Here is a 16185-nt window from a genome sequence, read left to right as displayed (position 1 = left end):
AAAAAAAAAGAAAAAAAGAAAGAAAAAAAAAAGGCTAGAGAGCTCCAGAGAGTGGGGGGGTCAGAGTGCGGGTGCGTGGTAGAGATGACTGAGTGCAGTACAGTATGGAAAAGAAACAGTGGGCTGTGAGCCAAGGCTGTGGAAGGTACAAAATATGGTAGGCAAGATGCTGCAGGTCTTGGCTTCTAGAAGAGCTCCTGGGAGCTGCCAACCCTAAAGGTTCATGGTCTTGACACAAGGTTTGAAGGCTACAGCACTAGTCGTGGTAGCCATAAGAATCCCAGAGATGGAGCACTTGTGACTGCCTCTGCTCCCTGCTGCCTGACTGCTTAGAGCTCAGGATCTCACTGGCTGCTGAGTGCTGGACAGCTGGCATTGGTACTCGGAAGAGGGAGCCTCTAAACTTCGCACCTAGAGCTGCCTCTGGCTTCTAAGCCTGAAGTCGGAAGTCTCTGTTCTCAGGGCTCTGAGTCAGTCAGCCCAGCCCTCAAGCCTGCTTGTCTGTCTTGTTCTTTGCCTTCTGGAGAAGCACCTTAGCTCTCTCTTGGGCCCAAGACTGCCAATACTAGAAACTACTCCTGCTCACTAGTGATTTCCACCTCAGCAGAACAAAAGAACTCACTCATCTGACAGGTGATATGCTGTTACATTGTTCAAGCCACTGTTAGCAAATCCAGACCTTACTTGATACATCCAGCATGCAAGGCCTCCATACTAATCCCTACACATTCTAACATGTATGACTGTTGGAACCAATTGGAGCCACTGCCAGGGCCCTATCAGTCCAGCTGAGCCCACAGAAACCCTTTCCTGTATCTCTGTGGGCTTGTTTGCCTTCCTACCCTCAGTCCCTGTGTGACTCAAGGATGAGAACGGAACAGGCAGTTGTCTATGAGAGCAAGGAAGATGTCCTAATAGAAAAACAGGAAGGGCCAGCAGGCCACTGTATAATGCCTTGGGATGGTTCTAAGGCCAAACACTCTCCTGGTCCCACCTTTTCTTTTCCCTGAAAAGCCTTGGCTAGCTCCAGCTATGGTATGGTTTCCTTCTAGACTCTGCTACTTTGTTCTCCTTTCCAGGCTAAGGAAAGCATGCTATGCTCTTCTCCCTGGGGCATTCAACAACATCCTAACACTGAGCCTATAGGGCAGGAAGAGAGGATAGGAGAAACGGCTGACCACAGACTTGGGTCAGGTCAAGGAGGAGGTAGCTTGGATCGCCAGCCACCCAGCCCCTTTTAGGTCCTTTCTCTAAAGAGGGAAGGGCTTAGACTAGAGCTTTGTACTTCTAAATGCTGCCAGTGGACCTGTAGTAGTATAAGCTTTTCCCTCATCTCTTCCCTAAAATCCAGACAAGTCTGGGCATAGACTGCCAGTCTGTCCTGTTATTAGCCTCTGGAGAAAGCACCTTAGTTCTTTCTTGGAACCTCCCGCCTGTCTCTGATCCCAGTGGCTCTTTTAGAATTGAGTTCTCCCACCAGGGGAAGATGGAGTATGCTAAGCTAGAGTGGCAGATACCATACCCCATTTCCTGCCCACCACACTGAGTGATAGTTCTTGGGAACAGGAAAGATGTGAAATTGGGGAACAGAATGTAAGTGAGGAGCTGTTTGGGGCTATCTTGGCATTCTGGGGCACAGGAAAAGACTAGTTGAGAGGCAGAAATTGAGGCCTGTCCAGGTCTGTCACCCTGGACAATGTGCACTGCTTGAAAGGAAGCTGGCCAGTGACCGTGGGAGGAGGTGCAGCTTGGCCGGCCCCTGGTTTGGCACATCTATAGGAGCTCTACATCCAGCAAGGAGCCAGGATCACAGCCTTCAGCAACTTCCCAGCCTCCTCAGCAGCTCAGCACAGCAGAGCTTCCCAGTGATGCCCAATATGCGAACACAGCTTTGTGGTCAGCCCTAAGGCCCTTAGTCAGCAGGCCCTCACCAAGCTCTAAGAGCATTGAGTTCCAGATACCAGTGCCCTGCCCCCGAGTCCACTCAGCACCATAGTGAACACTGCAGGTTATAAAGCAACAGTGCTGAAATTAACTCTGTGGTCCAGAAAGCACTCACAACACTGAGTGGGTGCCCGGAGGGTAATAAATAGCTGCCATCTGGCCTGCTCTCCCACCCGAGCTTGGGGAGCCTCCTCTGCCCACAATGTGGGGGCAGCCCCACCCACACTGAGGCTGGCAGATTCTAACCCAGCCCCAGCCACATGCATGCTCCTAGCCTCCCACCTTCCACCTTGAATGGAAGGATGATGCTGCTGCTCTGGGCTGGCTCCCCAAATGGCATTCTGCTTTACCAGGAGTGGGTGGGTGTTCAGGAGCCGCTGCTTTTTACTGCCTACTTGCAAACCCAGACCCTGGCAGACCTTTGCAGTACCTATCCTGGAGGAGGATTTAAAAGACTCTCCACACGAACCCCCCAAAGCTGCTCACTTCATGCTCAGCCCACACTCCACCCAGTTCATGCCCGGAGTTATTTGTGTATCTTCTGCACCTCCTCATAGAGCGTTCTAAGAGGGTGCATTGAAGTATGCTGTCAAACACAAAAAGAACAAGCACAAGGGATGCCCTGTGTGCTTGTGCAGGTTGTGTGCTATCCTAACGGAGCCCCCTAGAGGTGGAAGGGCTCTACCAAGCCCCTAAAGACAGGCTGGGTGAGGAGCTTGTCTTCTTTGATCAGCTCTTCCCAGGTTTGTCAGCTCCTGTTGTGATCAGAAGTCAGAAGGTACAAAAAGAAGGGGCCCAGCTTCACAACTTGGAGGTGAGCTGTACTGCAGATGCTCATATGTCTGAAGCAAGCCAGGATGCAGATGTTGCAGTGAGGGACAGCCAAGGCCACTGTCATCCCACAGCAAACGTTCTGTGGAAACCTTTCCTGAAAATCTGGCCCACAGTAAATTGTCAGAAGGCCAATCCTTTCACCACCGATTTAATGCCGAGAGCCAGTGACGTTCATCAAAGCTGACAGCATTTTGGTAAACGGCGGCTCTGTTGATTAGGCCACTGTCTACCCAAGTATTACAAGGCTGAGGAAGCCATAAATCTTAATCCACTGATGGCGGCAAAGAGATCTAAGGCCCAGAAGCAGCAAGAGAAAGGCCAGCAGGGACAGATACCTAGATATCACCTGCAGGCCACTCCACAGTAAAGGTGGTGGCTTGAGAGCCTGCTGTATTTATCCAGTCTACCTCCAGAGCTCCCAACCCCCATTGACTGGGCCATGCCAGCAAAAGTGATAGTGTAACCTCATTGGCCCTTATGGTGGGCCCTGCAGTATCCCTGAAACTAGGACAGAGCCATGTCCCAATACCGGTGAGGTGGCTTTTAAGAATTGGCCATTGGCTACTGGAGACATTGCTACTTTAACATCTGGTTAATCCCTAAGGACAAGGTTATCATGGGTGGTTCTACAACCTTCTTGTCAAATGAGTTTCAGGCCTGTACTCCTGAGAAAGCCCTTTCTATTGTAGTAGCTAGCTAGGCACTAAAGTGTTCCTATTTGCTGGTCTAAACCCAGAAGAAGGGAATTCCATGCACCACTGCCAAGCTGCAGGAAGAAAAGAAACTGTCAGACAGGAACAATGGACATAGGAAATAAGGAAACCTACCAGGCAGACAGGGCTGCCATTCATGGTGGTGTGGCTTTTAAGAATTAGCCACTGGCTACTGGGGGCCCTGCTAACTTAATCACCTGCTTCCCTCTGGCTACCCACAAAGAGAAGCCCAGCCAAAAGGGTGGAAAGAGTGGGGCATGGTGGCTCAAGACTGTAATCCCACCATGAGAGAGGTGTATACAGGAGGATCAAGACTTCAAGGTTAGCTGCAACTACATAGTGAGTTCAAGGCCAGCTTGGGCTATAGTAGTAGAACCTGTTTCAATTTTCTATAAAAAGCAAATGAAGAGCTGGGCAGTGGTGCATGCCTTTATTCCAGCACTCAGGGAGGCAGAGGTAGGTGAATCTCTGAGTCCAAGGCAAGGCCATGCTGTCCAACTCCATCACCCTAGACAACAGGTTGTTAATCTTTCTCTCTCTCTCTCTCTCTCTCTCTCTCTCTCTCTCTCTCTCTCACACACACACACACACACACACACTGTGGTGGTTTGAATATGCAAGAGTGGCACTATTAGGAGGTATGGCCTTGTTGGAGGAAGTGTGTCACTGTTGGGGTGGGCTAGGAGACCCTTCTAGCTGCCTGGAAGCCAGTCTTCTGGCTACCTTCCAGTCAAGATGCAGAACTCTAAGATCCTCCAGTGTCATGCCTGCCTGGATGTTGCAGTGCTTCCTGCCATGATGATAATGGACCAAACCTCAGAACCTGCAGGCCTGCCCCAATTAAATCTTGTCCTTTGTAAGAGTTGGCCTAGTCATGGTGTCTTTTCACAGCGATGGAAACCCTCACTAGGACACACACACACACACACACACACACACACACACACACACACACACACATACACCCTTACCAGGCTGTTCAAGGCCAGGCAGAATAAGCATCAGCTGACCTTGAGTCACAGCCCACTCAGGTAGCAGTCAGCACCACACCAAAGTCAACTAATACAGTCCAGGCCACCCTGAGTGGCACAGATGAGCTGAGATATTCAAATAGTTTCTATTAGAAATTTCAACCAATCCAGGAATGAGAAACTAACCTGGAGGGGTCCAGACTCCTCAGCTTGTACGCTCAGCCATGTAACTGTGAGCCAGGCCCCTAGCACTTCCTTTCCATCACTGTGTGCTGATCATAGCTAATACCTTTCCATCACACTCCACTATACCTTTCTAAGGGGACCACCGATTCCCCCACTCAGCTCTGCTGTAGTATCCCTGGGCACCCCTGCTGCCTGCCACCATCCCTCTTGCCTGGCTTTCCTTCATAGCAATTGTCATTAACTTGCTGGCCTGGCCTGGCTTGACTCCCACTCCTATCCCGTAAGTTCCAGGGCAGCAGGGCTGACCTGCTTTACTTGCAGCTCTCAGACCAGCAGTAAGGATCGAAAACTTTGATGTGCTCCATAAACGGAGAGGACTGAACAGAGGGAGTGAGATCAGACATAAGAATGAAGTGCCAGAAGAGACAACTCAGCAGTCACGAGAGACTGATATGCAGCCATGAGGACCGAGGTTTGGAATCTTGCACCATGGAACAAGAAGGGCCTCCTGAGCAAAGGCGCAGCAGAGTGTGGTGGAAAGGTGTCAACATCTTCCAGCTCTGACGGGCCAGAGACAGGAGGATGGCTAGTGCTTGATATGTTTCAGTCTAGCTGAGAAAATGCAAGCCCAGGTTCATTTAAAGAGAGACTAATTCCATGGACTAGGTGCAGAGTGGTAGAGAAGTACACTCAGTGCCTTCTTCTGGCCTTTACGAACATGCATGTCCCCCACAAATAAAATAAATAAATAAATAGAAAGGAGAGAAGGAAGAGCCTGGAAACTTCCAGACTGAGAAACCTTCAACACCTGCCCTCCATTTATTCCAACAATGACCCACACAGCCCTTCACCACCTCTGTGCCAGGCGTAGCAGGAATCTCCACAGACGCTGGCTGGGTGATCCTCAGAAGCTACCTTCTGAGGCAGGCAACCTACTGGCACCACGAGGCCGGGTGGTATAACCAGAGAGCTGCAAGCACTAACCTCATCCTAGCCTCATCACCTGCCACTAGGGGAACCTAGCTGAAGAAACACACCACTTACAGACCACCTGTGCCACCCCACACACATGCCTTCCCAACAGCTGCAGGCGGCTGTGATGATTATAAAGGCAAAGCTCTGGAAGCTCCATCACCAGCTCCAAAATACACACCAAAGCAGCAGCCCAAAGCCCATTCTCTTCAATTCCCAGGAGCCACATTCGAATGCCCTGAAAAGCAGCTGGGGAGAGAAAGTAAGGTAGAAGGAACAGTATATAAGCCAACTGACATGACTTCTGCTCTGCCAAGCTGCTGAGACACTGAGCTCCCACTGCTGACTCCATGGACTCCCACTGCAGTTCCTCATGGCTCAGGGTCTGTATGCAATGGAGGTCCAGCATCACATAGCCACAGACAAGGAGAACAGATGTGAGGATTCGAGGGAAGGGGATGTGAGGAGGGGAGGAAAGTGCTATTTCTCAACTGCATCCCACACTGGCCCCCAGACAGCAGAACACAATCTGTCTTGGCCTCCATGAGGCTGTGTCCCCACTCTCCCAGCTGTCCTGGGCAGCAGCTCTCCTGGAGGCCAGGGCAGACAACTGTGTAATGTGGGCTGAAGGCCTCCTGCAGCCTGCCCAGCTCACCAGCCCCAGGACCATGCACCACACTCGGCATGAGCCTTCTACTCAAACAGCAGTCCCTATTGTTAGGCACTGAGTGACCCCTGACTGCTGCAGTGCAGAAGGGCAATTATAGCAGAGCAGCTTTGGGAGGCAAGGGGAAATTAGCCCTGATTAAGTCTTGTGAAGTGGGGAGCCACAGGAGAGATGGAAGGGATGCTAATTAATCTTAGGCCAAGCCTTTAAATTGCAGAGACTCTGGGGCCAGCCATTAAGTCACAGTCTAAGACACAAATATGGCTCGTGATAATAGGAAGCACTCCAACAAGCAGAAGAGCTGTGTAGAGTGAGGCAGGCAAGAAAGGCCTCATTAACAAGAAATTAACATTCATGGCTAGGGACAGACACAAGCGCCCAGGCTGCTGCCCTGTGGGCTTGCTCTTCAGACCCCCAGCTACAGCAGGCACAACTGTTGTATGAGCACAGCGGGAAGATGCACAGCAACAGGCTCAATCCATACCCAAGAACAGCCTCTTCCCTTAGGGGTCATGTGATACTGAACAAATGTCTTTGGCTCTCTGGGCCTCAGTTTCTACGGCATTACCACGAGGACACACTTCAACCAATTGGGTGTTGTGAAAACATGCTAGGTGGCAAGCACATGAAAGCCTCTACTGCAGTCTACTGTAAAATGCAGTGCCCGACTTTCCCCATACACAGATTCGTAGCCACAATGACTCTGCCAATCTAATGTGTAAAAAAATATGTGACAGGAACTAAGCCCACATGAAAAAAATATAAGGCCATCCTAATGTGTAAAAAAAAAAATGTGATAGGAACTAAGACCACATGAACCAACCTCAAGTACATACATGGCACAATGACACTTGGGTATACTAGGCAGCTCCATACACAGACACAACTTCTCTCAAGGGAAGCTAGCAAGGGACCATAGCAAGGCCTAGTTGGGCAAGAATATGGAACTCAGAGCCAATGATCTGATTCTTCCACTTCTTAGCCATGAGCTTGGGTGGTCCCTGAGATTTTCTAAGCATCTCTCCCCTCGGTTCTTAAATAAGAGAGGACAACCTGAGAAGCCAGGTTGTGCTGTGAGCGTAAGGCAGAGGGGCTGTGTGTCGCTGAGACAGTGCTAGGACTCAGAAACGCAGGCTGTGCCTCAGCAACATTGGCAGCCATCTAAATGGGCACCTCAGTGCATCAGGGCAGGGCTCTGTCCTGATGACTCGCTTTATCTATGCTATGCCTCACACACAGTAGGTATTCAATAAAAAGCAAGTAGATAAATGAGCCCTTAAGAATGAGCATGGGTCTGCTCTTACTATACTCCTTTGTGAGCTCCAGAGGTCTCAAGCAGAGGGAGGACCCTGCAGCAGAGTAGGTACCCCAGAAGCCAGTCCATGCAGAGAGGGTACCCTACAGTGTCCAGCACAGTCACCAAGCCCACAGGGACTTAAACGCTTAACAGGCCCACTCTTCATCCTAACGCAAGTGCCAGAGTCTAATGCAAGTTTCCAGACCTGATGCCATCCTCGGCGCTGGACTTTTCCTGGTGCTGTCCTGGAGCTGCGTCTTAAGACTTCTTCGGCTTCTTGGAATAGGGTTCTTCGTCCATAGTCTGCAACAGAGACAGAGAAGTGGCTAGTGAGACATGGAAGGCAAGTTCACACTGGGCTATTCTGAAACCTACATCTGCAGTCCAGTCCAGCTGCTCAAGGTCATTCATATGAGGGATACATCTGCCTGAAGTAAGTTGCAAGCAAGCCAATGCCCAGCAGAAAGTGTAAGAGTTGCCTAATGTCCATTAAATGACATGCCCAATGTCATATCAGGCAGCTCTCCAGGCACAAAAAGCCATCACCAAACACAGATGTATGGTGTAGTTCCTACAGCAGACAGCCATGTGTAAAAGACAGTGGATGGAGACATATTTGAGAAGTGAATAAATATACTGCTGGGGTCCCAAGTTAATCTAATCCTGTTTTCAGTTCCTCCTAATTCTACCAAGTAGCAGCATGCCCACAATGAAAGCTAGAGGAGCCATAGGGGCTACAGAACTCCTGGTAAACTGCATTTAGAATACTGCAGTGGCTCTCTGGGCATATTTTTGGATATCACTCTCTCCTCTGGTCCCTTTTCTGCTGTGATTTCCCAGTATGTAATGGCCTGGAAGCTTCCCACACCTAGAAGGCAATGAACTATAAAAATACAGAGAGACCACATATACTCCTCAGAGTAACACTGTCAACCTGGAGCCTGGTCCCACCTGTTCAACATGCCTATCCATTCCATACTAAATCATTTCCAGTTCATCTACTGGATAGACTAGGTAGAGAACGTTTCCATCATACTCACACATGAAATCCCTTTAAAGCATGAAGGGGCTGGATTAGCTAAATGTAAAAATGAACAGTGGAATCGAATATTTCATAGGTGTTAGGTATTAAAGTTAATATGTGCATATCAGCTATTATTTAAAATTGCCCTTAAAATCATGGACATTAGAGCCACAGGCAATGTAAAAACTAGAAAGTTTTTGCTCTAGCTGCCTTTGGTTTGGGGCGTGGAGACCAAATCTAGTTTGAAAAGGAGTCAAAAGGGATTTAAGCTTGGAGTGGCTTCTTAGCAAGCGTGAGGCTCTAGGCTCCATCCCTAGCACCTTAAAGAGTATTTATCTCCCTTGCCCTTAGGCTCTCTTGCTGGCCTGGTGTGTACAGTTAACTCACCTGCTGGTGAGTTCACACGTACAGGATGTTTTCAAAGTCTCTAACTTAGCTCTTTAATTTTCTTTTGCAGTACTAGGGACTCAAACCCAGGGATTTGTTTCTGTTAGGCTGGTGCTCTACCACTGAGCCACATCCCATCCCTTAATTTTTAACTAAAAGTGCTGCTGCCTGGCCTGGGAGGGTCTGTACTCACCTTGTGACCCCTCAGCCTGTGAGGCACTTCTGGAGAAGTCTGTGTGCACAGCTTTCCGTGGGGATGTCTTTAGCTCTGAATTGGCCCCATTGACATAGACAGAGAAACCTTGCTCCAAGTGTTCCAGCCTCAGCTGCACAGGGTCCTTGGCTTTCAAATGCTTTAGTATCCTGGAAGAGAAAAAAATCATCTGCCTGGATCCTAGCAATGCCTGAGCTTCCATGTCCCCAAGGCCAGCACCAAAGTGTTTTGGCAAGGTGATAGCAATGTCTCTGTGATGGTTTACATGAGAATGGCACCCATAGGCTCATACGTTTGAATATTTAGTCCCTAGTTGGTAGAACTGTTTGGGAAGGATTAGGAAGCATGGCCTTGTTGGAGGAGGTGAATCACTGGGGGGAGGCTTTGAAGTTTCAAAAGATTCCTACCATGACCACTCTATTTCTTCTCTGCTTCATGTATGTGGGTTAGGATGTGAGCTCTCAGCCACTGTTCAAGTGCTGCCATGATGGTAAAAGGGTCATCACTTTGAAACTGTGAGCCCAATTAAACACTTCCTTTTATAAGTTGCCTCAGCCATGTGTTTTACCACAGCAATTTAAAAGTAACCATGACAATCCTTAACTCATTGCTGATATGTCATTGTCTTTTGTCTCAAGACAGTATACATTGTCTTCATTAGCCCCCTTCCAGAACCATGGCTACAGGATACCTGGTTCTTAAAGTCTTTACAAACATCTTTAAACATTATAGTAATTAAATTCTCAAGTCAACAAGTGGGCTTCACCTTTAGTGATTAATTGCTCAGTAAGTTGGTAAAAATTTTAAAATATTATATAATATGTATGGGTGTTTTGCCCACATGTATGTCTGTGTACTACAGTGCCTATAGAGTTCAGAAGAGAGTGTTGAGCCCCTGGAACTAGAGTTACAGAGGTTTGTGAGCCTTCATAGAGGTGTTGGAATTGAATCCACGTCCTCTGGAAGAGCAGCTGATGCTGAGAACTGCTGGCTACCTACCTTTCCAGGCCCCAAGTTAACAAAATTTTAATATAATCACCCATCACATTAGGTGAGCACTGTATGCCAAACTCAACTCTCAACACAGACAGTGATTTTAGGTCACAGTCCTGGAAGCCATTATGAATATAGGACCATCTTGTGCTGACTCACAGCTCTAGGGAGAAATTGGATACGGTTGCCAGCTCTGGCCACGGCATTTCGTAAGCTGGTCATGCAATCATCATGCTTGTTTTGGTGTTTAAAAGCACCTTCCTGCCAGGCCTGATGGTTATGCCTGTAATCCCAGCTCTGAGAGCAGGAGGGTTGAAATGAATGTGTAGCCATCCTGGGCTAAAAGGTGAGGTTCTGATTTAAAACAAAACAGCTCAGCTGGTACAGTGGTTGCCTTGCAACTGTAAGGACCTGAGTTTGATCCCCAGACTCTTGTAGCATAGACCTTCAATCCCAGTATTTAGGAGACAGAGGCATCTCTGTGAATTCCAGGCAAGCCAAGCTACATAATGAGACCTGGTCTCAAAAGTCAAAAAGACAACAAACAAACAAAGCCTGGCTGAGCCGGGCGGTGGTGGCGCACGCCTTTAATCCCAGCACTTGGGAGGCAGAGGCAGGTGGATTTCTGAGTTCGAGGCCAGCCTGGTCTACAAAGTGAGTTCCAGGACAGCCAGGGCTACACAGAGAAACCCTGTCTCGAAAAACCAAAAAAAAAAAAAAAACCCAAAAAACAAAGCCTGGCTGAGGAGGAGGAGAGAAGCATATGCTGGGCCTCAATGCCCAGCCACTCCAGCCAATCACTGTGTTCCAGGCTAGTAAGGGACTTTGTCTCGAAAACAAAGTAGTTGGTGCCCATGGAACAAAACAGACTCCACATTTCATGTACACACACACACTCACACACACACACACACACACACACACACACACATATCTGGGGCCAGCTGAAACAACAAAAGTATCAAGAAAAGCACAGAACTGCAAACCAAGATGCTTAGTGTCCCTCAACAGCCACATAGGAAAGACAGTGAGAAGACCAAAAGCTCCCTGGGCTTGTCTTTCTGATGCGTGTCAAGGAAGTAAGATATTTCGCTAGCCTTGTTCATCTGTGAATGGCTGCAAGTGCACAGGAATACTGATAAGCATGCTTCTGTGAGCTGCCGAGCTCAGACACAGAACACGAGGTAAGTTGTAAATGAGGAAGACCTTACTCCTCATGGCAACTTTAGTACTTCACTCCACAGACAAGGAAACTGAGACACACAAGGGTAAGGAAACTGCCCAGGGTCACCCAGTTGCTCTGTGGCAGGGTTGAGATGCAAACTTTGGGTACTTTAACTCCAGAGTCATCACTTCAGACATGCCACCTCTGGAGCTTGTGGGACAGGATGGCAACTGGCAAATTCAGACACTGCTGACAACTCAGCCCCTTCTCAGGAGGACTAGGAAGACAGACAATGCTGTGTATTTGATCTTCTCCAAGAAAGCACATTCCAGCACTCCTCAAGCATTAACTCTGGGCATGAGAAAGGTTAGTATTGAGACCAACAAATCCTGAACGCAAGCCAGCGCCTGGTGCCACAGAGGAGAGGTCAGAACACTGTGCTGAAGCAGTCCAGGAAAGACCCCAGGACAACTGTGCTCTCCTCACTAGGTGGGCATGGGCAGCACTCAGGCAGGTGTTCTCCTGCCAAGCATGAAGGCCTGAACTACAAAACTCAGATCTAAAAAAAGCCAGGTGGCACAAAACTGTCATCCCAGGCCCTAGCCTAACTGGCAAGGCCACCCCCAGGTCAAGAGCCACTGAGGAATGACACCTTTGGTTGATCTCTGGCTTCTATATGTACACACACATGTATACACATACAGACAAACATACACAAACACACACACCAAAGAGTAAATGGAAGAGATGGGTAGCTTTGTATATGTAGATGCCATGATGAAATTAACTACGTTGTACACTAACTTTAAAAATTAATCATAACAGTCCAGGCAGTGGTGGCACACTCTTTTATTCCCAGCATTTGGGAGGCAGAGGCAGAGGCAGGCAGACTTCTGTAAGTTCGAGGCCAGTCAAGGTTACATGGAGAAATCCTGTCCGGCCCCCCTGCCCCCCCAAAAATCAAAACAGAGTATGAATGTGCTAGGTATAAAATTAGAAGAAAAAAACCTTGGTTTGTGGGCCTTGAGTGGAGGTGATAAATATAAAATGACGTCAGTCATGGAAGAAAGTGGTGGCACTATGAGTGCCTTCTTTGTTTACTTTTCAGTCCTTTCTGTGGCAGCTGACACATCCATCTTTTCAACAAAGATGGCAGGAACACTGATTACAGACTGCTTATCTCTTGCCAGCCTTGGAAGCCTGCAATGTGCCTGATTGTTGGGCAACAACATAAAACAGAAGGAAAACACAAGTCACTATGTGCTGATCTACAAACAGCGATCAGCACACTCCTGGGAGCACAGAATGCAAGAGCTCTATAAGAGGTCTCAGCGGAGTCAGCTGGCTCAGGGCTGGCCAGGAAACTGACCTGCCAGGTGAAGAACACGCCTTGACTTCCCTCCCAGAGACTATCCTGGGGCCCAACATCACTTTTAAAACCCTGTCCCGTGGCCCAGGATCTGGGGCTGGCACTGCATGTGGGCCTCTACTTAAGCAGGATGATTTATGAGAATGTAGATGTTTGAAACTGATAAATTATGAGATAATTATTCAGACTGTGAAAGGAATTGGTAAAGAAACTCCCCTGCTGCAGCTCAGTGCAGTGACTCTCAGGTGGCACCACAGAAAGGCATTCTTAAAATGGATGGCCATGTTGTGTAGAGCTGTCCAGGGTGTAGGGTCCCTGCTTGTCCAGAGCTGAGTGGCCCACTGCTGCCCTGCCATCCACATGCTACTTTGGGGAAGGAAGCACTCCTTTCCTAATGCTTTCAGTACAGTCCTTCTGAGGAGGGCTCCTTTGAGCCTGGCTTAGGGTCCTTCCCACCCAAGCCACATGGAGTAAGAGGAGAGGCACTGTTCCTGGAGATCTCCCAGAAGCTGTATTTGGAAGGTGAGGAGAGCTGCTAGGCAGAGGAAGGGAACGGGTGAGGTGTCTATAGCCCAAGCCTCTTCCTGAATAAGCTCCCTGGTGGGGTAGGGTCAGCATGAAGCCACCTTGATTGTAACAGAAGCAGAATCATCATGTGCTGTCAGGAGAGCTAGGGAGGGCCAAGGAGGAGGCTGCTCAAGAGATGTGGCAGCCTTCCTAGCACCCTCTTAGTGATGCTGGCCACTCACCTCACTGGAGATGTAATCACACCTGGGCAGATCTGAGCAAGATTGAGCAGCATGATCAAAGGGCTGAGTGACGAGGACTGACTGGGAAGATTAGGCTCATGTCTAATCTGCTGGCAGCAGAGTGGGCTGCAGTGTGGAGAGTGCAGGGGAAATTTTCACCAGATCCAAGAGTTTGGTAATTGTGTTATTTGGTCTTTGATAAAGGTCACTGAGGGAAACTCAAAGGGCCATGTTTGTAGATCATGACCTGCTGCCCCAGGTGGAGATTCAAGCTAAAAAGGACAAGAGAACCAGCTACTGGTCAGAGAGGGTCACAACTGAGAATGATTCTTACATAGGAAAACAGAGGGGAAAGATTGGCACCAGGTGTGCTTGAAGTCAGAGTGCCATGGTGGTGCTGGCCTTGAGCATGCTAGGTGAACATATAACCCAGTCCCCACGACTGAGTTCTTCATTCCATAAGCCAAGTGTTTCCTAGTTAGTAAACCCATTTAATCCTGGGTTTTTTAGCTTTATAACCAAACTAGTGAACTGCTAACTAGTAGTTCACTGTACGGCTGGTGAGATGACTCAACTAGTAAAGGTGCTTGCTGCCAAATTGAAGATCTAAGTTCAATTCCTTGAAGTCACAGGGTGAAAGGAGAAACTGGATTCCGCAAGTTCTGATTTTCACATACACATGATGATGTACATGCCTCCCATAAATAAGTTTTAAATGTCAAAACAAAATGAAAAGCAGAGTCTGTGTCTTTTTCATACATTAGCTCCTTCCCTAGGTGATGCTAGGCACATGGAAAGCACTCACAGAAATAACACATGAATACAAGGCTCATGCCAACCAGCATTCTAAGGGCAGAGATTTCCTGGGCAGATCTCTACTGGAAATGTCCTCTTCTCAGCTGCTCAGTGCACAGCGAAGCTACCTGGGTTCACTTTCTTCCCAAGGACCAATGTAGTCCTCAGCCTCTCCCAGGCATGCAACGAGGCCTCCGAGTGATCCATGGCTTTGTCTCACCAAGTCCTTTTTTAATATATTTGGGGCCACTGGCAGCCCTGGCAGCTTTCTCTCCTTTTGACCACTATGAAAATGTCAAAAAAATGTAAATAAAGTCTAATCCAGTTCCACCACTTCCAACTTGCTACAATGGGGCCTGTTTCTTTTCAGATGGGTGCCATCACTCCACCTGCCTGTCTGGATGGCCTGAAGATAAGATGGTGAGCTATGGCACCTAGTGTGTGGCTGGCACTTTGTGAAAGGCATCATGAGGCTGGCCTGACCACCACTCAGGGCATCCCCTTCTTCACAAGCCCCTGGTAGGGTTCCTTTCCAGCTTCTTATTTCCTGCATCCAGGGATACCCACTCCCACCCCATTTTACCGCAACTCAATTGTGATATATTTTTAATTGTCACAATGCTGCAATCTTGTCTCTGAAATTCCCATCTATGCTGTCAGCGGCAGCTCTGGGATAGCACTTATTGATCCCCGATTAATGAGAAACAATCTGCTCATGAGGAGCTATGGCACTCTTTCCCCAGATGAGCGCCCAGGATGATTAAACAATCACCCAGGGGTTCAGTGGCAGCATCCAGCCTGCCGGAGACTGAATAAAAGCATCCAACCCCTTGCCATAAATGCTAGGATAAACACTCATGTGGGTCTAATCAGCATGAGTTATCTGCTGTTCTCACTTGAGCTACCTGCCCCTGGGAAGGTAGGAAAGTTCTGCTAAGTGATTGAGCATTGAAGGCACCACTCAGTACTTCTGGTACTGCCAACTGACTGCCAACAGGGCGTACCTGGAAATGAGATTGTGAGCTTGTTGTCATAGACACAAGTATATATTGACAAAGTCTCATGTAGCCCAGGCTGGCCTTGAACTTAACTATTTAGCCAAGGATGATTTTGAGCTTCAGATCATTCTACCTATACTCTCAAGTGCTAAGATTACAGGCAAGTGCACCACACCCAGTTTTTATACAGTGCTAGACACTGAACCCAAGGTTCCTTACATGGTAGGCAAGGACTCTATCAACTAAGCTAATCCTCAGTCTAGAGACAGGGGTCTTTAATGAATTCTATAATGGGTGGAGCTGTTACATAATAGTGCATGATGCTATCCCATATACTCCCAAGACCATTACCAGGGCTCTCCAAACCAACAGGTGTCCAGACAGCCAGATAAGAACTAAATGGGATTTGAGGTGACTCCTTTCAGGCCACTTACCTACAAGACAGGTCTATTCCCATAACACAAAAATTCTAATTCCTGCCTTTGCTGGGTCTTTCCATCCCAGGCAGAGCTGTTTGGTGGTTCTGTAGAATTCTGTTTGGTTTGTGGTTTGAGTTGAATTCATTACCAACATTATCAAATATAGATCTAGATCCCAGTTTCTCTACAAGCATGGAAGCTCTCTGCTCCTCTACCTGTGTTTCTATAAACACCCATGGCAGTGCTGAGCAATGTGGACAGGAAAGTTCCAGGTAACCCCCTGTCCCAGCTCCTTAACACTGAGCAAATCCTAGGCTCTGAGTTGGCACATCTAGCTCATAGGAAGGTTCAGGTCTGGATACAAACCACAATGAACTGGAAATAGAGTTGCTTGGCCTTGAAAAAGAACAGAGGCCTTCAGATTACTCCAGTTGCCACAACCTTGACCACTACACACTGTAGTGCTTTAAGCTTTTACAAATAGGCCC

The 16185-nt window shown here is 48.3% G+C and overlaps 1 protein-coding gene across 7 annotated transcripts in view; it reads right to left on the bottom strand.

Moving 5' to 3' along the window:
* Kiaa0556 (KIAA0556 ortholog) overlaps positions 1-16185 on the bottom strand; it is a 170548-nt gene that overhangs the window by 105331 nt on the left and 49032 nt on the right. For all 7 annotated transcript variants that reach the window (XM_031388223.1, XM_031388229.1, XM_031388227.1 and 4 more), the window contains 2 exons: positions 9189-9358; positions 7790-7887 (listed from right to left, as the gene is read on the bottom strand). In XM_031388223.1, the coding sequence (XP_031244083.1) occupies positions 7790-7887; positions 9189-9358 (268 nt within the window). The remainder of the gene's footprint in view (positions 1-7789; positions 7888-9188; positions 9359-16185) is intronic.

Source organism: Mastomys coucha, unplaced genomic scaffold (genome assembly GCF_008632895.1).
Source record: "Mastomys coucha isolate ucsf_1 unplaced genomic scaffold, UCSF_Mcou_1 pScaffold21, whole genome shotgun sequence".
In the NCBI taxonomy this organism is placed as follows: Eukaryota; Metazoa; Chordata; class Mammalia; order Rodentia; family Muridae; genus Mastomys; species Mastomys coucha.
The sequence above is the reverse complement of the archived record's forward strand: the minus strand, read 5'-3'. Positions and strand labels throughout refer to the sequence as shown.